General features: G+C 46.0%; 2 protein-coding genes across 31 annotated transcripts in view; both read left to right on the top strand.

Annotated features, from left to right (window-relative positions):
- The window catches only part of LOC125310014 (dnaJ homolog subfamily C member 13), a 50,476-nt gene extending 39,516 nt beyond the window's left edge, over positions 1-10,960 (top strand). For 8 of the 10 annotated variants that reach the window (XM_048267186.1, XM_048267179.1, XM_048267187.1 and 5 more), the window contains 19 exons: positions 219-403; positions 573-647; positions 783-902; positions 1,095-1,505; positions 2,243-2,356; positions 2,522-2,638; positions 3,034-3,211; positions 5,176-5,267; positions 5,649-5,748; positions 5,948-6,022; positions 6,131-6,243; positions 6,515-6,684; positions 6,959-7,001; positions 7,122-7,295; positions 7,698-7,877; positions 8,070-8,210; positions 8,398-8,541; positions 8,804-8,903; positions 10,045-10,960. In XM_048267186.1, the coding sequence (XP_048123143.1) occupies positions 219-403; positions 573-647; positions 783-902; positions 1,095-1,505; positions 2,243-2,356; positions 2,522-2,638; positions 3,034-3,211; positions 5,176-5,267; positions 5,649-5,748; positions 5,948-6,022; positions 6,131-6,243; positions 6,515-6,684; positions 6,959-7,001; positions 7,122-7,295; positions 7,698-7,877; positions 8,070-8,210; positions 8,398-8,541; positions 8,804-8,903; positions 10,045-10,142 (2,630 nt within the window). In that variant the 3' untranslated portion in view covers positions 10,143-10,960. Of the gene's footprint in view, positions 1-218; positions 404-572; positions 648-782; positions 903-1,094; positions 1,506-2,242; positions 2,357-2,521; positions 2,639-3,033; positions 3,212-5,175; positions 5,268-5,648; positions 5,749-5,947; positions 6,023-6,130; positions 6,244-6,514; positions 6,685-6,958; positions 7,002-7,121; positions 7,296-7,697; positions 7,878-8,069; positions 8,211-8,397; positions 8,542-8,803; positions 8,904-9,252; positions 9,358-10,044 lie in introns of all 10 variants that reach the window. The other 2 variants (XM_048267182.1, XM_048267181.1) reach the window with 2 other exon arrangements.
- A 1,142-nt stretch (positions 10,961-12,102) lies between these two features.
- scrib (scribble planar cell polarity protein) overlaps positions 12,103-25,753 on the top strand; it is an 80,964-nt gene continuing 67,313 nt past the window's right edge. For 16 of the 21 annotated variants that reach the window (XM_048266247.1, XM_048266250.1, XM_048266248.1 and 13 more), the window contains exon 1: positions 12,109-13,582. In XM_048266247.1, the coding sequence (XP_048122204.1) occupies positions 13,424-13,582 (159 nt within the window). In that variant the 5' untranslated portion in view covers positions 12,109-13,423. Of the gene's footprint in view, positions 13,583-25,753 lie in introns of all 21 variants that reach the window. The other 5 variants (XM_048266265.1, XM_048266257.1, XM_048266264.1 and 2 more) reach the window with 4 other exon arrangements.

Raw genomic sequence — 25,753 nt, 5'->3', positions numbered from 1 at the left:
ACTGTTGCTCATCACACCTCATGGAAAACACTTCACCACATAATTAGAGGTTGTTGTTGTGGCTAAGTTAGTATTAGTAATGATTGATTGTAACTTGTTTGAATCAATCAGCTGCAGCAGTTGTGATTGACTGCAATAGTAATAGTTAGTAAGTTAGCTTGTTTTAGTTATGTTTGTGATGATTTACTCAGTGAGACTATTTGTGTGTGATCTATTAGAACTGGAGCCCTACAAGTATGCCGGCTACCCCATGCTGATCAAGACCATCACCATGGAGACGGGTGACCAGCAGCTGTTTTCCAAGACGTCGCCCTTATTGCCGGCGGCAGCAGAGCTGGCCTTCCACACGGTCAACTGCTCCGCCCTCAACGCTGAGGAACTGCGCCGGGAGAATGGCATTGAGGTAGAGTCGTCAATAGTGAAACATTGTTTACCTTCTGAATATTTCATGAGCACACATGAGCACTTCAGTATTGAGCGTTGTTGGACATGTCAATTGGGATATCCACTAACTGCCACTACCCATAATGCACCTGAATGCCTCTTTCTTTCTTCCTTTCTTCCCTGGGCAGATTTTGCTGGAGGCGCTGTCTCGTTGTGTTGCCGTATTGACCGCCTCCAGCAAGCCTGATGACATGGCTGTCCAGGTACCGTAAAACTCACTAGCTATAGCGTCCCACATTGGATCATTAATGCCCTTATCATCAGTGTTCTGAACAGCCTATAGCGGATCTCGAGTCAGTACTACAAATTGTGTGTGTGTGTGTGTTTTTGTTTGCTAGGTGTGCGGGCACATCTGTAAGTGCTACAGTGTGGCGGCTCAGTTTGAGGAGTGCAGGGAGAAGATCATTGAGCTGCCCAATATCATTAGGGACGTCTGTCATGTGTTGTTCTACGGCAAGGTAATGCTAAAAACAACTTTGGTACTGATAAAATGTTGAGCTTTTAGGTCATAGTTTTCAAATAATCGTAATCTTTGTAATCTTATTAGTTCTCTGCTCACCCCCACCCCCTCTCTCTCTCTCTCTCTCTCTCTCTCTCTCTCTCATTCTTTCTTTTTTCTGTTGTTTTTTTCCTTCTTTCTGTCTCCTCAGGGCCTGCCTCGCCTGGCCTCCCTGGCGGTGCAGTGCGTCAGCTCCTTCGCCGTGGACTTCTTCCTGCAGACGCACCTGTACCACGCCGGCGTGCTGTGGCACCTGGTGCCGCCGCTCTTCAACTACGACTACACGCTGGAGGAGAGCGGCGTGCAGGCCAACCAGGACACCAACCAGCAGGAGGTGGCCAACAGCCTGGCCAAGCTCAGCCTGGTGTCGCTGGCCCGCCTGGGCGGCTACGGCAGCATGGCGGCCATCACCGCCGGCACGGGCGACCACGAAGAGGGGCAGCCCAACGGCCTGGACGGCCCGGGGGGGGCGCCGCCGGAGAACCCTACCGTCCGCAAGAGCCTGGCGGCCATGCTGACGCCCTACATCTCCCGCAAGCTTGCCACTGGAGCACCTGCGGAGGTGGGTGGAGAGCGACGCTCGGATGTTCAGTGTCTGCAGACACACCTGGGCTTGTGGTCTGGTGGGATTGTGTGGCCATCTTGGGTCATTCATGTCTTATGAAGAATGGGCTTCAGGACTTGTAGTTTGTAGTCAAGTGAAATTAAAAGCAGATTACGCCCTGTTCTGTATAAAAAATTGCATCACGATTTGTTTTTTATCTCAACAAGTTGTAATTTTCACACATTTTATGTTTTGCAGATGTATACTTTTACAATATTGCAGGGTTCCCACGGGTCTGGGAATTTCTGGAATATCATGGAATTTTAGAAAGTCTATTCCAGACATGGAAAATCAGGGAATTTTATAATTTTTGGGGCAAAGTCATGGAATATCAGGGAATTTTGTTGTAGCAGTTTATCATTTTCATACAAATATATTTCTACACAGAATTTGTGTATATCTGCTTATTAGCTTTACTGCTTGGTTGAGTAGCCCAACAATGTTTATTCAATGCCCATTTATTCATCTCCCGCTCTAAAAAAAGTAAAATATTCTTGACTGCTACGCGGGTGCTCTGAAATCATTAGTCGGTATATTGTACCATTCATTATATAGTAAGTCATAGAAATTTAGGTTTTTTGTCAGGGAAAGTCTGGGAAAAATCATGGAATTTTACATTTGACTTAGAGTGGGAACCCTGTTATTGACATTTAAGGACTGTATCTCTGACTGATACCTCTCATGGCTGTGTTTAGGTGCTGAAGCTGCTCAACAGTAACTCGGAGAACCCATACCTGATCTGGAACAACGGAACCCGTGCAGAGCTGCTAGAGTTCCTGGAGGAGCAGCAGGAGGGCAACATCAAGAGGGTGAGAGACAGAGAACCCACCTGTCACCCCACCCGTCATTTACCTGTCTGCCTATCGACGCTGTCAGTGTCAAACACCTATGAGGGCGTAAAGGTCAACAGGTGAACAGTCACTCTACTGTTCCATCCAAAGCATGATTCATCGTGTTTGTTTTTGCTCCTGCAGGGCGAGTGTGATAAGAACTTTGGTGCTGAGTTTGTGTTCAGTGATCATGGCAAAGAGCTGATCGTTGGAGAAATCTTTGTTCGTGTTTACAACGAGCAGCCGGCCTTCCCTCTGGAGGTGAGGATTGCACAGTGTGTGGTACTGTCCCACTGCTTCAGCATCTAAAAGTTTTTAAGTGCCAGTATAGGCCAGTATTATCTTTTCATCTGTGTATCTTGGACTAATGTAAACTATTTCAAGTTAATGCATTTGCCAGAAGCTTAATTGAATTGCAGGAAATTTAGTTTGCTATAGTTGCATTTTTAGATTGACTTTCCACTCTCCACCCATTACTTAATGGAATAGCTGATTCAGAATGCTAATGAGTTTGATACACATTAGTGATAAAACGTGTACATCATAAAATGAATTATTAAGTTACAAGGGATGGTATGAATTATTGATGGATGGTCATTTACTCCATCGACCTGATGTGACCGGGGGCCTGCCCTGTATTGTTCTCACCGTCCCAGTACCCCAAGGCGTTTGCGGCCAGCCTGCTGGACTATGTGGGCTCCCAGGCCCAGTACCTGCACACGCTGCTGGCCATGACCCAGACCAGCAAGGTGGAGTCGCAGCAGCACGCCCAGAGGCTGCGCTGGGCGGAGATGGCCCTGGAGGCCCTCCGGAACGTCATCAAGAACAACCCTGGTCAGTCTCGCCATCATCACCAGTAGCACTGAATGGGATCAGTGGATCATAGCCATCATGTTTAATGGGCTGTATAAACAATCAATGGGAGCTGTTGTGATCTGACAAAAGAGGAGTCTCTTGAGAGTTGAGAGTATATTTATGAAATGTTCTAAGAAAGATGAAGGACAAAGCCTTAATCTTGAATGAAGAAGTAGCATTGAATGGGATCAGTGGATCATAGCCATCATGTTTAACTCATTGAGTGCCAAAAGCGTAATATTACGTTTTCCCTTCCCATGCGTTGAGTGCCAAAAACGTAATATTGCGCTTTTTTAAATTGCTAAACTAAACACTCTAACACACCTTATATGTGATTTTGGGAACTCTGTGATGAATGGAAATGAAATATATGACGATCAAAAAACTCATGAAAACACAATCTGACATTTTATCTGACATTTTATCATAACTCGTTGTCGCTTTGTCGAATCAGTGACGATACACGCCAGGTCAAAACCAGGCCATTTTCATGGGTCTATCACTAGGTGGCAGTCTCGCCAGGTCTCGCTTGATCACTTCCCCGAAAGTTTACCGAAGTTTACAGGCAACACTTCATATTTCATGAAAGACGTTATATCTCCATTTCTAGAAAAAAAACAGCGATTTTGATGAAAACTAGGCACTGTTTAGCTTGGGGATTTTCAGGAACAGAGGCGTAGAAATACACGGTTTGCACCCACTGAGAGCTTAAAGTCTCAACTTTTAAATGAGCCATTGTATGTGTTCATAGCTATACCACAGAATATGCTGTGGCTGTACAAAAAATCATCAACAATGGTCTAGATTGCTGGCACTCTAGGACAAAGCTTTCTGAAAACAGCTTGGCATTCAATGAGTTAATGGGCTGTATAAACAATCAATGGGAGCTGTTGTGTTATCTGACAAAAGAGGAGTCTCTTGAGAGTTGAAAGTATATTTATGAAATGTTGTAAGAAAGATGAAGGACAAAGCCTTAATCTTGAATGAAGAAGTAGCATTGAATGGGATCAGTGGATCATAGCCATCATGTTTAACTCATTGAGTGCCAAAAGCGTAATATTACGTTTTCCCTTCCCATGCGTTGAGTGCCAAAAACGTAATATTACGTTTTTTAAATTGCGAAACTAAACACTCTAACACACCTTATATGTGATTTTGGGAACTCTGTGATGAATGGAAATGAAATATATGACGATCAAAAACTCATGAAAACACAATCTGGACATTTTATCTGGACATTTTATCATAACTCGGTTGCCGCTTTGGGTCGAATCAGTGACGCATACACGTCAGGTCAAAACCAGGCCATTTTCATGGGTCTATCACTAGGTGGCAGTCTCGCCAGGTCTCGCTGATCACTTCCCGGAAAGTTTACCGAAGTTTACAGGCAACACTTCATATTTCATGAAAGACGTTATATCTCCATTTCTAGAAAAAAACAGCGATTTTGATGAAAACTAGGCACTGTTTAGCTTGGGGATTTCTCAGGAACAGAGGCGTGTAGAAATACACGGTTTGCACCCACTGAGAGCTTAAAGTCTCAACTTTTAAATGAGCCATTGTATGTGTTCATAGCTATACCACAGAATATGCTGTGGCTGTACAAAAATCATCAACAATGGTCTAGATTGCTGGCACTCTAGGACAAAGCTTCTGAAAACAGCTTGGCATTCAATGAGTTAATGGGCTGTATAACCAATCAATGGGAGCTGTTGTGTTATCTGACAAAAGAGGAGTCTCTTGAGAGTTGAAAGTATATTTATGAAATGCTGTAAGAAAGATGAAGGACAAAGCCTTAATCTTGAATGAAGAAGTTGCTCTGCACTCTAGAGTATCTATCAAATAGTTGCACAGCATCCAGGAATAGTCGTGATGACTGCTAGAGGAGGACAATCAGTTTGTAATAATCTCGTGACCTTGTGTCTGCCCTTCCCCACCCCTAGGCTCAGAGACGGAGTGCATTGGTCACTTCAAGCTGCTCTTCTCCCTGCTGCGGGTGCACGGGGCAGGCAAGGTGCAGCAGCTGGCCCTGGAGGTAGGCATCTCACTGTCCATCACCTCCCATCAGGCCTCCCCAGTCAATATATATATATATATATATATATATATATATATATATATATATATATATATACATATATACACAATGTGCTTAGTACATATATTCCATATGTGTATTAAATAAGTCAGTTATATTTTTATACTAAATAACATAGTGCCCTTGTATTCCTTATTCATTTTCTTCAGTCTGTTTGGTAGGATTGAGTAAGCCTACTGAATCTTGTGCGTAAAGAGAAACCTATGAACAAACAGTGTTTGCACACAGTACACATACAGTGTTTGTAACCTTTTGACTGCGGGTAGTGCTATTAACTGTAGTTAAATAACAGTGTTCTCATTGTTTTCACTACCAAAGGTTATCAACACTGTGACTTCCAATCAGGACTGCGTCAGCAACATTGCAGAGTCGTTGGTTCTGTCCAACCTGCTTGTGCTGCTGCACTCCCTGCCCTCCAGTAAGATTCCATTCTGCTTTTAGCATGCTGAGTGCTAGTAGTGCTGTTGGATTGATTGAAACTAGGACACATTTGTTGTCTTTAGCATTAACATCAAAATGGGATGTGTCCCCAGTGTAATTTCATTTCTCTCTCTCTCGCTCTCTCTCTCTCTCTCTCTACATAAGTATTCATTACTCTGTTTCCTTTTGTTTACTAGGCAGACAGCTTGTTTTGGAAACTCTGTACGCTCTCACCTCCAACACTAAGATTGTCAAAGAGGCCATGGGCAAGGGTGAGCACACTTTCCTTTCTCTTCTCAGTTCCTCTCACAAAAGGCTCTTCCTGTCTTTATGTATTCACACACTGTGCTTTTAACACTTTCCCTCTCGTCCCTCCTCAGGTGCGCTCATCTACCTGCTGGACCTCTTCTGTAACTCCACTCACCCGCAGGTGCGCTCGCAGACCGCCGAGCTCTTCTCCAAGATGACCTCAGACAAGCTTGTGGGACCAAAGGTCAGTTAATAGGATCGGAGCAAAGGTAATGGTGTTGTTGAGGGTCCTTTTGGGACTGTTTATCCAGCGCTGTTTCTGAAAGATTTATATATTGTAAGATCCAAAGGACACACAATAGACATCAGACGCCTGTGTTCTCTAGTACCGCAATTGTGTTGTAGCGTTAGTAAGACTTTTTTTATTGGAAGCTTTAATTCTTCACTTCCTATACTTCTTTTTTCACATAGTTCCTTCATTTCTTCTTTTCTCCCTGTCTCGTGTTTTGTCTCAGGTGCGTCTGACTCTGATGCGTTTCCTGCCGGGTGTGTTCATGGACGCGATGCGGGACAACGCGGAGGCAGCCGTGCACATCTTCGAGGGGACGCACGAGAACCCCGAGCTCATCTGGAATGACGGCTCACGCGAGACCGTCTCCACCACTGTCAGAGAGATGATGCTGGAGTAAGGACCACATGCACACACACTCCTCTAGCCAACACTCCTTGAAGCCATTTATAATCATCTACTGTATAGCTGGATACTTCCGAGCACACACACACACACACACACACACACACACACACACACACACACACACACACACACACACACACACACACACACACATTCATATATGTACAATCGTAGGCAAAAGCATAATGCTTTTTTTATATATTTAAACTTGTTCTGATTTATTTGTGATAAAGCATCCCCTCTTTCTCTGATTTCTTCTCAGGCACTTTAAACAGCAGAAAGATAACCCAGATGTCAACTGGAGGGTATGTTTGCTTTTCATTTATTGGCTGTGGGGAAAACATGACTGTAATTGCCCTACATAACCGTGTCAATAAGAGAAGCATTGTGGTGTTAATTGTGTGTGTGTGTGTGTGTGTGAATAGCTGCCGGAGGACTTCACGGTCCCTTACGCAGCGGGGCAGGGGGAGCTGGAGGTGGGAGGAGTCTACCTTAGAATCTTCATCGCTCAGCCGGGCTGGGTGCTGCGCAAGCCTCGAGACTTCCTGGTATCCCTACTGGAGACCCTCACCACACTGCTGGAGAAGAACAACCCCAACGTGAGGGGGGACACACACACACACACACGTTCACATAAACACGAACACATACACAGACTTATGTCGAAACACAAGTGCTTGTGAACTCACACATGCACACAACCAAAGACAGATCATTAGTCTACCATGAAGGACGCTAGGAAGCTTACAAAATTCTCTTTTTTCTCTTTTTTTTTTTTTACTACTTGTAATGTTGCTTACGTATATAAGTATGTATAAGTATATATACTCTTGATCCCGTGAGGGAAATTTGGTCTCTGCATTTATCCCAATCCGTGAATTAGTGAAACAAACAGCATTGCCTGAGTACAAATGAGTGTAGAGAAGTCATACAGCATTGCTGCTGCCAGACTCATCACAGCATTGCTGTTTTCGTCATCTAATTTGCTTTGATTTCCTTAGGGCGAGGCCTTGGAGACGGTCACCACGGCAGCAGTGTGTTTATTCAGCACGCAGACGCAGCTGGCTGATCAGGTGCCTCCTCTGGGTCACCTGCCACGGATCTTAGCCGCACTCAACCACAAGAACAATGCCGTTCCCAAGAGCTCCATTCGCCTCATACACGTGCTGTCTGACAATGAGGTATTTACACACACCTAGACATACTTAGAATCTCTCACGCACACACACGTCGTCACAATAAGCAGTCATGCCGTAAACCACAATGTGGATTATATGTAACATTTATTAAATGACAATGGCATGTTTTTTCTTCTAGTGTGTGTACTGTATGTTCTTATCTGTGTGTGTGTGTGTGTGTGTTCCCCACTGTAGTTGTGTGTGCGCTCCATGTCAGCTCTGGAGACGATTGGTCCTCTGATGAGTGGGATGAAGGTGCGGGCCGACATGGCTGGTCTGGCCTGTGAGGCCCTCAACCGCATGTTCCAGAAAGAGCAGACTGAGCTTGTGGCTCAGGTAAGACACAGACACGTATGAGTATTCCAGTACAGTCTAACACAGCTAACAGACAACAGCTGGACCGACACATGCAAACTTGACAATCACACGCAAGCATACACTCCTGAAAAGATGGCTGATACAAGATCCAGTTTGCATTAGATATAAAAATCAGTCGCCTAACTCTTTGTGTGTGTGTGTACAGGCCTTACGGGTGGAGCTGGTGCCCTACCTGTTGCGTCTGCTGGAGGGGATCGGGCTGGAGACGCTGGACAACCCCTCAGCCATTAAAGCCCAAATCGTCAAAGCCCTCAAGTCCATGACCAGGAGCCTCCAATATGGAGACCAGGTACTAACCCAACACACACGCACACACACTCTTACAGGATACTAAAGCCCTCCAGCCTAGGTACTTGGGAGGCAAGAGAACACACACACACACACACACACACACACACACACACACACACACACACACACACACACACACAGAGACACCATTTCCAGGGATGCCAGAAAGCCAAGTATACGGCATGATGAGTACGGTATGTGGTAACACGTATGCAATTACTATGCAATTGCAACATTACTAATAGGGCCATGTTTTGCAGGTGAATGATATCCTTTCTCGTTCCACTGTGTGGAGTGCCTTCAAAGACCAGAAACATGACCTCTTCATCTCAGAATCGCAGGCTGCTGGATACCTGACAGGTAGAGATGCTCGCAAACGCACACACTCCTCACTCACACACGCTCAAACGGACACACACAAGCATGTGATTCCCCTTTAACATTTGTGATTCTTCTGCTTAGCTTTAATGCTGCTTGGCATTGATTGCTTGAACCTGCTTGTGCTGAAGTAGAAAGTCCTTTCCATTTCCTTGTCTCTTATACTCTTCTCTTGTCTTCTTCTCAAACTCCTGTGCTTTACTTTGTCTCTCCTCATCTTTCCTCCTTCGTTTCCTTCTCTTCCTCCTCTCCTCTCCTCTCCTCTCCTCTCCTCTCCTCTCCACTCCACTCCTCTCCTCTCGTCCTCTCTTGGGCGTCTTTTCCTCCTCAGGTGTGTCCACTCCCTCTCTCCTGGCCTCCAGCAGTCCCTTGCGGAGTGGGCTGTAGTGGGGTATGCTGGGCTCTTGTTGCCCTCTTCTGTCTTACTTTAACACAGGTACACTTCAGCCTTACCCCACCCTTCCCACCTCTCTTCTAGCTCCCACCTTTTCTCACTCATTTGTCATGTTCCGTGTTTCCCATTTCCCATGTTCCACTGCTGTGCTGCACGTCTACTCCACTCTCATTCGTTTTCACAAGCGTCCAACAGGAGACAGATCCTCATCACAATTCCTCAAAGCCTTTCCAATTCATCCATGGCCATTCTTTCTTGTTTGTACTTAATTGTGTGTGTAAAAAACACTGCATCCTCCATCATTTCAGCATCAGATTTTGCCATTAAACTGATTTTTAGCTGACTTGTTTACCTATTCAGAATGTAAATCTGACATAAAAAATATGTGCTCACCGTGACTCTCCAAACATCACACGACCGAAGGCAAGCCGTACTTGTGACCAGTGGTGTATTCTAGTTCAAAAATAGTCTTTTGCAAACAGTTTGTCACTCACAAACTGATGAGGCTGATGAGTTCTTCACAAACATACATGGATACTGAACAAAGGGTTAGAAGCTACCATTGAAACTTAACAACGTGGAATGTTTATGCGAATGTGTTTCAATTTAACCATCCGTATTCACCTTGAATAATCACTTCTGTTGAAAGAATATGAATGCACCTCTGAGCACAGTAAAATGTGTGTGATCTTGTTTGCTGATTGTCCATTTGATGGGTTCTGTTCACAGGTCCAGGAGTGGCAGGCTACCTGACTGCAGGTACTGGAGCCACTGTGATGCCTAATGTCCCTCCCCCGGTGGACAATGATGTTGGAGACCTGGGTTGAGCACACGCCTAGTCCACCTCTGCTCCCACCCCGACTGTAACCTGCAAAGACGGACACTTTGCCGTCCACCTGCCGCTCTGTCCACCCTCCCAAAGTGACACTTAAAAGACAGGCTCAGTCGTCAGCCCTCGAGTAAACAATAGGAAGGAGGAAGAGGGGAGACATGGAAATCCATTAAAAAACAATACAAATCTGAAAAGGCAGGCAACGGAGAGGGGGCTGTTGATGCGCACCTCACCAAAAGTCCTCAAAATGTCCACCACATCTTCACAAAATGTCTGCCACCAGACACCGCACTGGTCGTCTTCAGTGATTACTTAACTCTCTTTTAACTTTGTCTTGTCAGCTTCCTTGTCTTTTTGTTTGTTTGTTTTATGATTTACTTGAGCTCTTCATGTTGTTTTCTCTCTCACCCTTGAAGGAAGGAAAATAGTTTACTTTTGTATGAGTATATTTTTTACAATTGATTTTTGGTTTCTGTGTGTGGAAAACAAAGACCACGAAAAGACTGAGGAATCATTATCATGTCTGCGTCTCCACTCGTCTGCCCTCTCCTCTTCCTCCAAGAGGACAGCCTCCCTTCTTACCCATATGACCACTGGACAAGCGCCAAACATCTCATCCCCGAGGCTTTTCCACCGAGCTCTCCCTCATCTACGGACCTGTCCGATGATTATCGCTTTTCGCTTTTCATGATTTTTTTTTTTTTTTTGAAGACCTTGTTTTATAGTGTTGTACAAATGTGGTTTAAAGAAAGCTGGGAAGAACAAAAAAAGGAGCTTACAGGATAACCAAGTGATGCGTCATCATGAACCCAATCCCCCTAGATGACACGGCGTTCCCTCGGACATCTGCTCTAAAAGCAGGCGGAACGTAGACACCAATCTCTTTATCTCAATCTCACCTGATTCGAATTGTGAACTTGTCCCAATCACTTTCCCCCTTCTTCCTTCACAATGAAAAGCTTTTCATGAAAATTTTTTTTTTTTCTATGCTGTTTCTTCTCTCCAGGACGCAAAAAGCACTAGAATATTTATGCCCCCTTGTGGACCTCTTACGGACGAGTGAATGACTGATGGATCTATTAATGACTAGTGCAATTTGTGAGATGTTCTATGTAATATGCCGTATATAAACTTTCTATATTGAATGTACATTAAAAAGAAAAAATAAATCTGTCACACTTGTACATAAAATTTTAAAAATAAAAGGGAACTCACAATGTGTTTTTTCCCCTTTTCATTTGAAATCTACATTGTGTGTATGTTATCATATGTTGATTATGATTATTTGCTGAAACTGAGTAAAATAAGGCTGGCATATTTGAATTGCTTATATTAGGCAGCTCAAATAATTTCAGTGGCACTTCCACTTAAGTTACAATGTCCCTTTGAATCGCAGTTTCCTGGTTGGCACTTTCAAGTCTGGCTTTGCATTGTTGCCTCTCCAGTTAATATTGCCAAGTAGCTGTAATGTATCCAAAGAATTGTTTTGATTTTTGGAAACGTTACTCCAGTAGTGTTAAAAAAATATTGCCATTCAAATAAATGTGTTGTTCCTGACTTTGCAACTCTGCGAAAGAAACACTTGTCTTGACTTATGACTTTGTGTCATACCATTTCAGTGGAACAACATATTACATTCATAAAGATAGGGATGTCTGGTTTACTCCTAATTGTAATCATGATTGGTTACTATAAGATTTAGTGTTACGTGGATTTATTGTTACGTGGACCTCTTATGCATAGGCTACATACATCGTACATACATCTTATACGTTTTGTAAACACTTAACATTTAAATCTGACAATATATTTTCTTGCATGGGGTTCTGTTCTCGGAAATTTCCTGTACAAACGCACAGAGGCGTTCTTCTCTAACGATGGTTTTGTCAGGAAGCAACCCGCCAAACCCTTTGAGGGCGCTGTCACGTGAAGGGCGAAGACGCCATTGTACGTGCGAGTAAGGGCGGTTGGTTGGCCGACGAGACGGCGATAGATCCACAAGCCAAGCGAGTCACAATAATAAAGGCGGAGTTGGCAGGGGCAGTCTGAACTCGGCAACAGCACACCTCAACTCGGCTTCCACAGGCAGGCAACTCACCGGCGGATTACACTACATTTGTTTAGTTACCAGAGGTGTAACAATGGAATGTTGACCAGCTATATGAGTAAAACTAAAACGGAGAAATTACCCGTACATTGCGCACGTCACCGCGGACTTTGCGTACGAGACTGGCAACGGAGAGCTACAAAGCCGGCTGTGCCGTATGGTTGAGAGCAGCCCAGCCCCCAACGAGTCGGAGTGGCCTGCTCAAAGGAGAGGGAAAGCTAACTTAGCTGATGCATTAACTTACCCTGTTGCTGCATCTTACTGTTCGGTTTAGGTTTTACCTTGACATCATCGTTTAAAAGGGATTTTAACGCACTATGTCGTAAAAAGTTGGACTGTTGTTTCATTTGGCTTATAGCCTTTTAAGAGACATCTGCAGGTTGTTTTGTGTTGGATAACGTTCGCGTACAGCGTTGATAATAACACTGCTAGCCGGGTAGCTAGCAAGGTAGCTAACGTTATAGCTACGTCGTTTCAAATTAGCTAGATTGTCTCAAAGCTGTGCACTACTTTTAGAGCAACAGCAGGTTAAACATTTAATTCCAAAACGCAGACACATGATTCCTTTGATGACGAATGATACTGGTCATTGTACGCGTTAGTAGACAGCTGGTGAATGCGCTTTTGTGAATTTGCCATATACCTCGCTTGGCTTTCCATTCTCGTCAGTTTAACATTAGGATTTGGCTGTTGTAACGTGAAAACCCTGGTGTAAGGATTTTAAGGCGATATTTTGATCTTTGTGTAACTGTTAGTCAATTTAACCGATGCTGTGAAATGCATCTGTATACTTGTGCAAGGTCTGTGTACTTTACAAGATCTTCGTCGCATTTTAACAAGCTGGTTAACTTACTATCCAAGAGGGAGTTGATCTGATTGCTCGCTTTTTGCGCTGCAGCATTTGAGCGCATTGAAGTTTCTGGGAGTAAGAACTGGAATCCAAAAAATAATTGAAGTTTAAGTGGAGTTGTGTGTCGTTTAGATTGGTCATCTGTTTGTCTGTGTGGGGCTAAGGGCTGTATTGGGACTCTTGCATCCTTCCTAAACCAGCCGAGCTCCTCTGCGAGACCTTCTTTACTTTCGCCCTGATCTCTGCTCTATTCCGGCTCCTCTCTCCGATGTGGAGTGTCTGAGTTTCACCGGCAACCTTTCTCCCCCGGAGGCCGGACATGCTTAAGTGTATTCCACTGTGGCGCTGTAACCGCCACGTCGAGTCGGTGGACAAGCGGCACTGCTCCTTGCAAACTGTCCCCGATGAGATCTACCGCTACAGTCGAACCCTAGAGGAGCTGCTTTTGGACGCCAACCAGCTTAAGGAGCTACCCAAGGTAAGTCCCTGCTTCTTTCGCTGTATATCTTTGAATGGGGGACATTGAAATACCTTTGTGGGGTGGTGTTTGAATTTTACTGTGAATATACTCTGAACGGCGTTCTTATGTGAGTAGTCTAGTCGTGGGTCTGCAGAGGAAATCTGGAGCTGAGCACACCGTAGCCAGTTTCCCTCGCCTAGAGAAGGCCTGCCTGGAATGGTCTTCACACCTCCTCCCACTCTCGCATGGTGACAAAAGCCCACTGCAGCGGCATGTCCTCTGTGTATTTATAGGAGATGGGGGGTGATTTGGGTTCGGCCTGCTCCCCACTGTAGTCTTTTGCCTTTGTTTTAATGCCTTTCATTATTGTGCGGGCACTCTCCCCATGTTTCTTGGGCTCATGCATACGCTTAATAGCATTCCAGGGATTCAGTAATTGTCACCAGAGTGTTGTGCTGCTGCCATTGTGGTTTGTGGCAGGACAAGAAAGATATGATGCCAAGGAGTAATTTTGATTGTGTCTGTGTGCGTGCGTGCGCGCGCGACGTGTTGAGAGCCCTCACTGACATAAGCTATGAAACATCTGTATTCTGAAAGGGCAAAACTGCTCACTGTGTTGTTTCTCGATTTATTGCACACTCTAACAGTTGGAGCCACTGGATCTCTGTGCGGTTCTGACAGCATTTGACATATAGCTTGATGGATACGCTGGATATAGGTGAAGTGAATGCAAACGTAAAGAAAGATTGCAGATGTCCTTACATAGATTATGTTCATATCCTGTTGTGGAATCAGTGGAGTTTGCCAGAGGTTAGCAGTGAAGCAAATGGGGTTTAAGGAGTGAAGAAGAGAGGGCCCATTACACAGAAGCTGATGTGAAACTCAGTTTCGCCAGCAAAAGAGAGTGCATTGTGCTTACACTTTAAAAGCTTTGCTCCTTGGCTTTTCATTTGCGCTCTCCAGTGAGGGCGTTACTGTGTGTGTGTTGGGGGAACAGTAGTGCTGAGTTAGCGGCATGGCATTGTTTATGATCACACTCTGTAGTACAGTGTAGGGACAGAGGGTGGGGGATGAGAGAGAGAGAGAAACAGAGAGAGCGGACAAGAATATGCAGATTGCCATTAGGTAACATTTGTCTGCAACCTGTCTTCACTGAATCTCTGAATGCATGTGATGCAACTGCTCCTCACATGACTTAGGCCACTACACTTGTCCACTAATGACTCTATCGGCCAAGAGCCTCTGGGGCTGGGCTTGTGACCTTCCCTCTGCTAGGGAGGATCTACTGTGATGCAGTAGCCTCTCAAGGCCACTAATTTGCCCAGACAGAGGCCCCTTTCTCCATATCCCCCTTCTTGGCAGTGCTAGACCCCCACCCTCCTCCAGCGGCTGGATGCAAACGAGGGCTGACAGGGTCTTTGCTGTGTCGAGAGTGCCCCGTGCTGCATGCAGACAGCCGGCATATGGTCTCCAGTTGGTCCTGCGGCATGCTGGGAGCTTGGCATGGCTGGGCTTGACCGTGTGAGCGTGGAGTACCACTCGTGTGGTGGTGCAATACTCTTACATCCGATGCCCGTTGTCATTGCACTTGTTTAGATTGTGTGGAGAAACGGCTGAGTTCACACTGGGAAAAGGGCAGTTTACTTTATGTTAAGTAACCCTAAAAGGTGAAAAGTCTTTCTGAGATATTTTGACTCCCTGGGCATAGGACCGTGTGGCCGGGCTGAGTAGCTAGCTGGTCAGCTAGCTGGTCATCGGGGGTGACATATGGCACAGCTCGAAGTGTTGGAGGGACCGTGCTAAGCAGCTTACCCCACCTTCACCCCTCATGAGAGCTGTGCCTGAATAGATGGTGTTTTGTTTTTTGTTTGTTGTTCTTTTGTTTGTTGTTCAAATGCCTCAAATGAGATTACATGGAAAGCACCCCCAGTATGGATTTATCCAAATTTGGGTGTTGGCCAGCTTAAATCTCAGCCATGTGCATTTCCCTTGGACATTTCCAAGAGACAGTAGGCTAGCATTCAGAACAGACTAGGGTGACTTCTCTCCGATGTCCACAACCCCATGAAGAGGAAAAGTAAGGATGTTCTCCTCACCCAGTTTTTCAGCTTTCTAAGAGAAGCAGAGGGTAGCAGATGACCGCCCATGTGTGGGAGGTGAAGAGTTGAAGAGAGGGAGGTGGGTGATTTGTGCAGAGATGACCACTGGAGCGTAGGGCTTAGCCACACTGCCAGACCCTCCGCTGTGAAGAACAGCCTCTTCTTTCAGGCTCCAGGTCTCTTGCATGGCCAAGAAGCACTCATGTGTGCTCTCAGGGTGGTGTTTCCGGCCAGCCGACCATCCCAGTGTCCTGTTGAAATGGTGTGTGTGAATGAGTTTTTTTTTTTTCTTTCTTTCTAATTTTCATTTTATTGAGTGAAATTTGAACTGGGCGATTTGCCCTCCTCAAGTTGCTGTAGAACAACAGCTACCACAGCAACCGTCTGCAGCATCCACTCCGTCGCCCGTGGTCACCAGTCCGTCGAGTAGTGGTCACAGTGGGATTTTACATGAGCTCGAGTGGCCCCGCGGGCGTATCTCTCTGGGAGCAGGTGTGGCCACGGTGGTCTCCGGGCGGCCTGAGCAGATGGAGCTTTAGGGCGCCCAGAGTCTTACGGAGTTCACCCTGGATCCATCCCCACCACCAGCCTCCCCGTCCACCTGGCCTCTCTGAAGATTAAGTCAGCCATTGTTAGTAGGAGCTGGACTCCTGGTGCATGCATGGTTTGCAGAGCAGCTGGTTATCGCCACGGAGAAACACTCTGACTGACCTGGGCTTTTGGGAAGTTTGGTGGAAGAAAAAAAGGACAAGCGTGACCCATAAACAGAAATTAAGGTCATGTAGCACAAAAAAAAGGCACGCTGAGTAAACATGGTAAACAGCACCGCCCCTCAGGGAAATGAGATTGTGGCAAGCTCAGGACTGAGATCGGGACTCTGCTCTGTCGAGTTAGACGCTTCTCTTCCAACGTATCAAAGAGGAGTGAGCAGGAATTCCCCCTCAGTGTCTCTGCCTCACTCACTCACACACACACACACTCATTACACAATGCTCTAATCTGCAGCTCTCTTTAATGCTCCTTTTGTGTAGTCCCTCAGCGCACCAGCTCCTCTGAGGACTCTCTGGCTTTGCCATGGCGACGGCAAAGAGGGACGGGGGGCTGGCTAACTGAAAGGTATTAGCCCCGCCTTTATATTGGCCTGCTGCCATGGTTACCGTCCGCTCTGGAATCACAGATCTAGGATCTGTTTGTCCCCACAGCTTTCGTCAAGCTCACTATTTCCAACAGGATCTGAAACCCTTCTGTGTCCCGTGGTAATGGCGTACTGTCCCTGTTTTCCCTTTAACTCTGTCGTAAAAGGAAGTTGCCATGTTAGACTGTAGTAGAATGTCTGCTCAATAAATGATTGGCCGTGAGGATGTCACACTGGAGTGGATGGATGCCTAAAAGTTCCCACTGGAACAGTCGGCTCAGATGCTGCCAACCTGGAGGATGGATTTGCAATCCTCTGCTTTTAGGGGCAAGAGGAGGAGACAAGGAGTGAGGACAATTGGGGGGGGGGGAGAAGAAAGAGGAAGAAAGATCTGATGGGAAAACCATGTTCTTTTTTCAGTTCTTCTGAAGAATTAAAAAAAAGTCCCTGGGAACTCCAGCTAAACATAGTCCGAGAGAGAGAGGCTATGAGGCGGAGAGAAAGGCGGTGTTGGGGTGGGCCAGTCGTGAGGAGGAGAGGAGAGGCTCATAAGGGCTTTGACTGACGAGGCTTTGGTCTGGTGACAAGTTACATAGTGGCCCATTCAGTGGCCTGACGGCCCCTCCGGCAAACCACACGGATTAGATGTCAGGGCTGGCTGTCCGGCCCTTTTGTTTGCTCTGTGTGTTCTGCGATCCGCGGTCCGTGCTGGCCTTGGCCCTGGAACCACACGAGGAGGCCCAGAGGGCCCGCGAGCAGAGGGAGCCACTCATGTGGATGTAAACAACTGCAGCACTGTGTGTGTGTGTTCTGTGTTTGTGTGTGTGTGTGTGTGTTCTGTGTTTGTGTGTGCGTGCGAGTTGGGAAAGGGGTGCTGAAGTCCGCCGTTCGTTTTTTCTGATCACACTGAATGCCAAGGTCGCCTGTGTCTGCTTAAACTAACAAAGTTGTTGTACCGTGTTTGCATTAGGGCCTGCTATGCTTACACAGAGCAGGATGGACTCTGTATGAGTGCTGCCATGATGACAGTAGAAGACTTGAACAGTCACTTGTGGTCCCCAGTGCTTCATCTCATGATGAACTCCCGTGCCAGGCTCATGTTTATTCAAAGACCTAGAATATCTGAAAAAAAGAAAAAAACAATCAGACAAATTGCGTTTGCATTTTCATGAAAAGTGTTCCATTGGCTCCTAGATCCCATATTACCTCCCTGAACATTCTGAAATGGATCTGAAGTTTTCAGTCCTCAAACAGCTGTAGTGCGCCTCAAGATTTTTCAGGCCCCCTGTGCCTTGGTTTTCAGTAATAGCCTAGATGTGCAACTGTGACAAACTGAACAGCAGATCAACATAAAGGATGAAGGCGTGTCCCGCTGTCTGCTGTCCGCAGAACAGGTTCCTGAGCCAGCACCCCACCCTACTAAGTGTCCTCTCCCCGGATCAAGTGTCCTGCAAACGCAGACACACACACGCTTAGTCATTCTCACCTGAGCCCTCAATTATTTACTCTCGTTGTTGCAAGTTCAGCATATTTCAGATTTGGAATTTGCTGAAGTCTTTGCTGATGAGGTTGAGAGCAGTCTAACTAATAGATGAGCACTCCAGTGAAGGTGAGACTGTGAGCCCTTCCTCTAACCTGGGATGTGGCGCAGACGGCACTCAGATGAACTGACCCTGACATTAGATGAGCGGAAGTAAATCTACATCAGATGTTTTCACCATATGGCCATGGCATCAAAACATGCTGCAGTGCGTAGCGGCAAGAGGCTACATCAGCAGCAGCACAGGCAGCTCTGCCCTCGGCCATCTAGAGTGAAGAGGCATATCTCAGGTGTGTGTGTGTGTTTGTGTGGAGGAGAGGGAGATGAGGAGATTTATGCCAGTCAGTTGACCTGTGAGTCACACATACACTTACGGAGTTGTGGCTCGCGGGAGGGTGTGTCACTGACCCACTGCTACCCAAATCATGCATCATATACACACAAACACACCACACAGCACTGCAAATCAGGCCAGCAGTCTGAGATTGTGTGTGTGCGTGCGTGTGCATTCATGGGTTTGAGGAAAATGGGTCATTTCCCTTCTAAGTCATATTTTGTATGCATGCTTTTTTCCCCTCCTTACCCTTTAATTAACAGCTTATTACTGTGTTTGACTACACACACACAGCTACATACACACACATGTGTGCATGTACACACACAGCCAACAGACCCTCCCCAGCATCCAAGCGCCTGGGGGGAGATTAGCAGTCCGCTCGTCTGTGAAAACACACACACACACACACCTACCCCTCCCTCCCTCCCTCCCTCCCTGCCCTCTGATGCATTATCCATGGCATCTGACACAAGTGTTTCCTGCAGGGGCCCTCTGTCCTGGGGGCCTGTCAGTGTGCACCGGAGAGAGTTCATGGAAGGTGTTGAGTGTGGATGTCTACATCAATTCAGTTGTATATGCTGGTATGTTTAAGTCCATGATGGCTTCATATAGGCTAGAGTTAAATTTGAAACCTCGAAATACAATGCGCAATGTGTCTTCTCTGACCCCAAATGACACAACATGAATGACCTGATATGCAACCCATCGGCCATATCAATGTCAAGCTTAGTGCCATTTCACCTAAAATAAATGTTTGATCAAATAAAGGAGGATCTTTCTTCTTTCCTTTCCCCCTCCTCTCTGTATACTCGGTCTCCCTGCTCTCGTGTGTGTGTGTGTGTGTGTGTGTGTGTGTGTGTGTGTGTGTGTGTGTGTGTGTGTGTGTGTGTGTGTGTGTGTGTGTGTGTGTGTGTGTGTGTGTGTGTGTGTGTGTGTGTGTGTGTGTGTGTGTGTGTGTGTGTGTGTGTGTGTGTGTGTGTGTGTGTGTGTGTGCGCGCTGCTGCAGTAAAGCAGACTGCTCAGGACTGTGTCAGCCTTGCTGATAAATCACCTTTGCCACTGTACACTCTGCGGTAAAAGCCACACTCACTTCTACTGTCTCTCTCACACGCATTATTTCTCTCTTCCCCCCCTGTTTCATACAACCTGCTTCCACCATCATGGTCAACATCTCTTCACCATGTGATCTCTCTCTCTCTCTCTCTCTGCCTCTGCCTCTGTCTGTTTCTTTCTCTCTCTGCCTCTGTCTATCTCTGCCTCTCTCTCTTCTTCCCTCCTATCCCTCCCTTTTTCTCTCCCTGAATGAGTAGCCTACTGCTACTACTAAAGGCAAATGCACACCTAGCTGACTTCAAAGCACATACTCCGTAATACAGCAATGACTGCCCACTGGCACATTGGCTGCATTCTGCATGGCTGTGTTCGGCATGGCTGCGTACGGATAAGATAAACAAAACGTAAACAAAGCAGAGCCAGCTTACAATTTCCACACGACTCTTGCTCATTAAAGAACGATAAAATCAAGTTGCAATTGACAAAAATGATTTGTTTTGCCTAAATCATCATCATTTCATTTTTTTGTGTTTTCTGAAAAATCTGAGGGGAAAAAAAAAAGACGTATGGCATTATTTTAGGAAGCTGACGAAATGACACTGGCATTGTCAGTCCTGGGTCTTTTGGTTGTGGAAGTGAGGAAAAAAGCTGAGGAGAAAAGCGGTGAAGGTGTGTTGTTAGATCCAGTCATCTTGTGATAAAACGCTAGCTTCCAGGATTGCCTGTCATTACAGGAATCTCTGATGATTACATGCATAATGATATACGTGCTTCTTAGCAGCAATAGGCAAGTTAAGGGGCCTGCTAGAGCAACATGTTGATTCGGCCGTAAACTAGTCGGTGTTGGCGGAGCTGCGCCGATTGAAGCTACTGATGCTCATCGACCGTCCAGACGTTATCAGACGTCCGACTGTCTGCTTGGTCTGCAGTGCGTATTTGAGTGGCCTGTGCCTGGCTTTGAGTGTGGTGTGTTTGACTGCATATAGACCTATTGCCACACCAGCTCAACACAAACATCCATTTGATATAACGCTTCATCAGTGCCGTTCTGATGGTTTTATCAGTTTTAATTGGAGCATGGCTGCATTCTTAAATTGGATTGGTTAAATTAATAGATTGTGACGGTATTGTTTTTCTTTTTCTTTAGCACTTCTTGGAGTTTAGAGGATATCCTAAACTAATCAGTGGCTTTACAGTGAGGATCTACACACTGTGTGTGCATACAATAATATGATGTTTCAGAATGTTATGCTGTTACACGGCTTGGCTGAAGAGGGAAAGACTAGGCTGTGTGTGTGCGTGTGTGTGTGTGTGTGTGTGTGTGTGATTGCTGCAATTTGAGCTATCCGGTTCTCCTGTGTGTATGTGTGTGTGTTAAGAGTAGGGGAGATTGAGAGGCTTTTAATTAAGCAGTGCGGCAGAACACAGAGTCTTGCTTCCTTTTGTGTGAGGCAATGACCAGCTGGCCCCTACATCCTGCCCCACTCCCTATACACATACCCTCAACACACACATACACACACACACGGAGCATAGAGAGGTTTATTCCGGAGATGGATTAGCACAAGCCCCCCCTCTTGCCCCTCCAGTGGGAAATGATTCCTGTGGTCTCGCAACAATGCTCTGTGCTCACTCACATGCACACACACACACACATACACACTCTACAGCCCAGTATCCTACAGACACAGTACACGTATACGCTCACAATGAGACTGATCTCATAGATAGGCACACAGTGGGTCAAAGTTAAACTGACACCGACACTTTTCATGATGCTGATCCAGCCTACGCATGAATTACCCACACAAGTGTTTTCAGAAGAAGGAGAGGAGGGGTGTGTGGCTTCACTGGTAGAGTGTTCCACAGAACTATTGAGTGTTATGATTGTTCCAACACGTCAGCAGTCGTCTAGTAATGGTCCACTTGGCATGACAAGGATGGCGAGGGACTGTCATTGATCGGATTTATTTGTCTGTCTGTATCTTAAATCTGCAAGGCTTTTAATGTCTGTCTGTCTTGTCTGTTTTTCTGTCGAGCTTGCACCCGCCCTCACACTTTTAATGTGTCTGTCTATCTGTCTGTCTGTCGAGCTTGCACCCGCCCTCTCACACTTTTAATCTGTCTGTCTCTGTCGGTCTGTCTGTCTGTCAAGCGTGCTCCCCCCCTCTCACACTTTTAATGTTTATTATTATGACCTGTGGCTGCACCCGCTAAGTAAAATGTCAGGACTGAGTCCACATAAATACAGATGGCCTTTGCCTCGGAGACACTCCCTAAACACAGGCGCACAAACACTCAGGCCTGCCAGAGTTCAACTGTCCCAATGCCATTCAGCCTCTACACAACATCCACCTACCTCCCTCTGAACTGTAATGTGCCCCTGTGTGTTGACTTTCACATAAATCCTACAGCTTCTAAATGGCCCCTGCTCTTATCACTGCACATTAGCGGGAACGCAGGCCCATTAAGTTACAATGGGTCGGGCCTGCATGGCAGACCTAAATAATTGATCCCAGACAGATGGCTGAGACCTGAGCTATCAAATTTGATTCAGTTGTGCAGCTGTGCTTAGTGATATGTGGTTGGACAGTTGGCCTAAAAAAGGTGATAGGATGAGTTGCCAGTGGAGAGTCGTTGAAACATCCAGAGATGTACATTTTGAGCTTTTTTTTTCCGTGTGTGTGTGAGATTCATCTCACCAGAAGCAGTTTCTGACAAGCGTTAGACATGAGGCCTCACACGCCGCACTCTGATTTCCCGTCTCCATGCAGCTCCTCGTTTCCATGGCCACAGGGCGCCAGGTCCAGCCCACGAGAGCGCTCCGCCGTCGCTAAGTGGGCCGGAGGCAGCGCAGGCAGTTGGCCGCTCCTCTGTGGGCTCGCGGGCGGCAGGCGCGAGGGAAGCGGTTTCTCTTGCAGTGTAGGCGGAGCTGTGACTCGCGTGGAAGGGTCACGGAGAGTGGCGCACAGACCGTTCCTCTTACAGTAGCTTTGGCACGGTGCGTTAAGCTACTCTAGCCAGGGTTGTCATCTTGTGTGAGCAGATTGCAGTGTTGTCGACCAGGGAGTAACTCATTACTTCGCTAACGAATATGCAATCCATCCCTATGAAATGAATCCCGAATATGCAATCCTACGCACGCACGCGCATGCATGCATATGCATGGAGTAGAGAAAGGTTCATAAAACCAACAAATCTATAAATCGATGCAGTGTGAGCCATTTATCATTGATGCTGTTTGATGGCCCAGGAGGTCTCCAGCTTTGCGAGGCCTGTTTGATGGCTTATCCTTCAGAAAGGATGCCTGGCTTAGAAGTGTGTCTGTGTGTGAGATGCTGAGATTGAGACGGGAGACCTCCACACGACTTTAATGTCAGCTTGAAGCCGGCCAGCACCTCCCATCCCTCTTTGAATTGAGCATCAATGTCTGATGATGAAACAGTTTGGCGGTTGAAAGTGTGTGTGTGTGAAATGAAAGAAATATCCCATGCTGCTGTTAAGTAGTTGCCATCCCTGTTACGTGTTTATGTGGGTGAGAAGGTCACATGCACAATTAAAGGTCACGGCACTTCCTGTTTAGAGTTTTCTGGTGGAACATACACACACACACACACACAGTCGGAGACGGAGGGAGCCGCTAGACAGGTGTTGACGTGGGAGAGTTCCCTCTGTCAACTGGACTTTATTGCTCACTTGAATCCTATGTACTGCATGCAAAAGCACTCTCACACAAACAAAAACCATCAAAACTAGTAGCTGATGACGGCCAATCTTGTGTGTGTAAATGAGTGTGTGAGGGAGAGAATCTCGCCTGTGTTGTTCTGCACTCTGTTCTTCTCCCTCCCTATCTGCTGTGGAGTTAGAGCGTGTGTGTGTGTGGCTGGGAGGCGCTGCTTGTTGACGTTTTTGTTTTTCTTGTTGATTCCTCTCGGTTGGGTATGGCAGGCCAAGCAGGAAGTGGGAATAATGGCGTGAGCAGTGGAATGCGCTGTTTTTATTTCAGGAGGAGAGCAGAAGAGAGCGAGGGACACAGAAGTAAGAAGCACAGTAGAGAGGGGCTGCCTTCACCTTTTGACTTTTACTTTTACTGCCATTTCCTTTTTTTGGGTCCATCTTCCTTTAACGCTCCTTAGACAACATTGTTCTGTGTTTACTCAGTTAGAACACATAGTAAACAAACTGTATGGCAGACACCATAAATCCACCTCCACAACCCGTTATCTCATCTGTCGCCATGGTATTCATAATTCAGTGGGAGGTGAGATTTTTGTTATGGGATGTGTCCTAGTCCTACTGAATCTTCCTCCTGCCATAACCTCTATATTGCTTAGTTTTTAATCTTCAAAAAGTGCTCACTTGCATTGCTGTTAGGTTGCTGGGCTCATGGAAGTACTTGGCTTTGTGGACTTGTTTGGTCCCTGGGATTTTAATAGAGATGCACCGATATGGAATTTTAGTGCCGATAACGATAACCAATATTTATTGGTTTGTTGTGGCCGGTGCCGATACGATAACCGATAATATTACTCTTGAAAAAAAATTGGGGGGATTTGGGGAAAGCATTTAATAAGCATAATTTTATTGCAGTAATTTTACCTACCACCAAATGATGGACAGAACTCATAATAGTCCTCAATAGTACGGCAGTCAACAACATAACAGTAGCCTAGCCCTACAGTATGTGTGGCTCCTTTAAGTGTGTACCTGACGCCAGTGAATTGCGAAGGAGTGGCTAGAGAGTTTGAATCGTTTTCATTTAGGACTAAGCGCTCATAAACGGCTCAGCTTGGAATAAGCTACAGTATAGCGACCAAATCAGAGTTTGTGAGGGAAACTTAGGTTTAGTTTCAACTGCGGGTAACTGAATAAAGCTGCAACTCCTCAGACTGTATCTTATGTCCGTCTACTCTGTTGCGCACAACCTGCTGCAGCAGATATGAAAGGCGTTAGCCCCGAAGGTTTTAATAACTTGGTGACCTGTCTGGAACTGAAGCACGAATGGTTAGCATATTTCTAGGTAATAATACAAAACCCAAGCTAAAGTAATGCAAATATAATACTAAAACACAACTTAGTGGGACGACTACATAAGTAGGCCTAGTTCTAACATTTGTTTCCCCGACCAGCGCGGTAAAGTGCAAACACACCAGCACAAGACAGCTCTAGATAGGGCTGAGCTCCGCTCTGGTAAGGTTAAATGGCGGATCATTCACGAGAGGATTTTGAGATGCACAGACTCCCAAATGAACGCATATCCACAGATTTTGTTAGAGTGGTGAAATACATTCACACTGCTGACATTATATTGAGGGAAAAGTATAGCCAACCAAGCTCAAGTAGCTCAGTGTAGCCAGACGGACCTTACGTAGGCCTAAATTAGAAATATCGGCGCAAATTATCGGCCAGAATTCTGTTATCGGACCGATAATAATATTTTCATTTTTTCACTTATCGGCCAATAATATATCGGCCGCCGATATATCGTGCATCCCTAGATTTTAATTTTTGAATAATTAGATTTTTACCCTTTTTAAGCATTTATTCTGAATTGAAGATTATTTTCAAAAGAATGCAGTCTTTTCTCACAGTTTAACTGTAACGGTTGTGAAACTCTCTCACTCTCAAGAGAGAACGTGTGTTTGTTAATCCTGGGTGAACCGCAGTATGGTTGGGATGCCTGTGGTTAAGTGTGTGTGTGTGTGTGTGTGTGCGTTAACTATATTCATGTGCCAGACTGCGTGTTAAGCCAAGGGTAAGAGTGGGCTCTCCTGCCGTTCCCGGCGGAAGCCAGAGCAGAGGTGCAACCCAAACCAGCCATGTACTCCAAAGCCATAATGAGCAGATAGCAAGCCAGCAGCTCAGATCATGAATGACCATCATTCAACAACCAAATCAGTCATGTGTCTCACAGGAACTGAACTGAGATCAGTGTCAGCCAATGCGCAGGGGATGTGATTTGCTGAAGCCATTAGGGAGCTTCAGGAGATGAGGCTGGTTTTAGTACTGAGAGGCAGGTTTTCAC

The sequence above is a fragment of the Alosa alosa genome, chromosome 16 (assembly GCF_017589495.1).
Source record: "Alosa alosa isolate M-15738 ecotype Scorff River chromosome 16, AALO_Geno_1.1, whole genome shotgun sequence".
Taxonomy (NCBI): domain Eukaryota; kingdom Metazoa; phylum Chordata; class Actinopteri; order Clupeiformes; family Clupeidae; genus Alosa; species Alosa alosa.
Note: the sequence above shows the minus strand (reverse complement) of the source record. Positions and strands in the feature narration are given on the sequence as shown.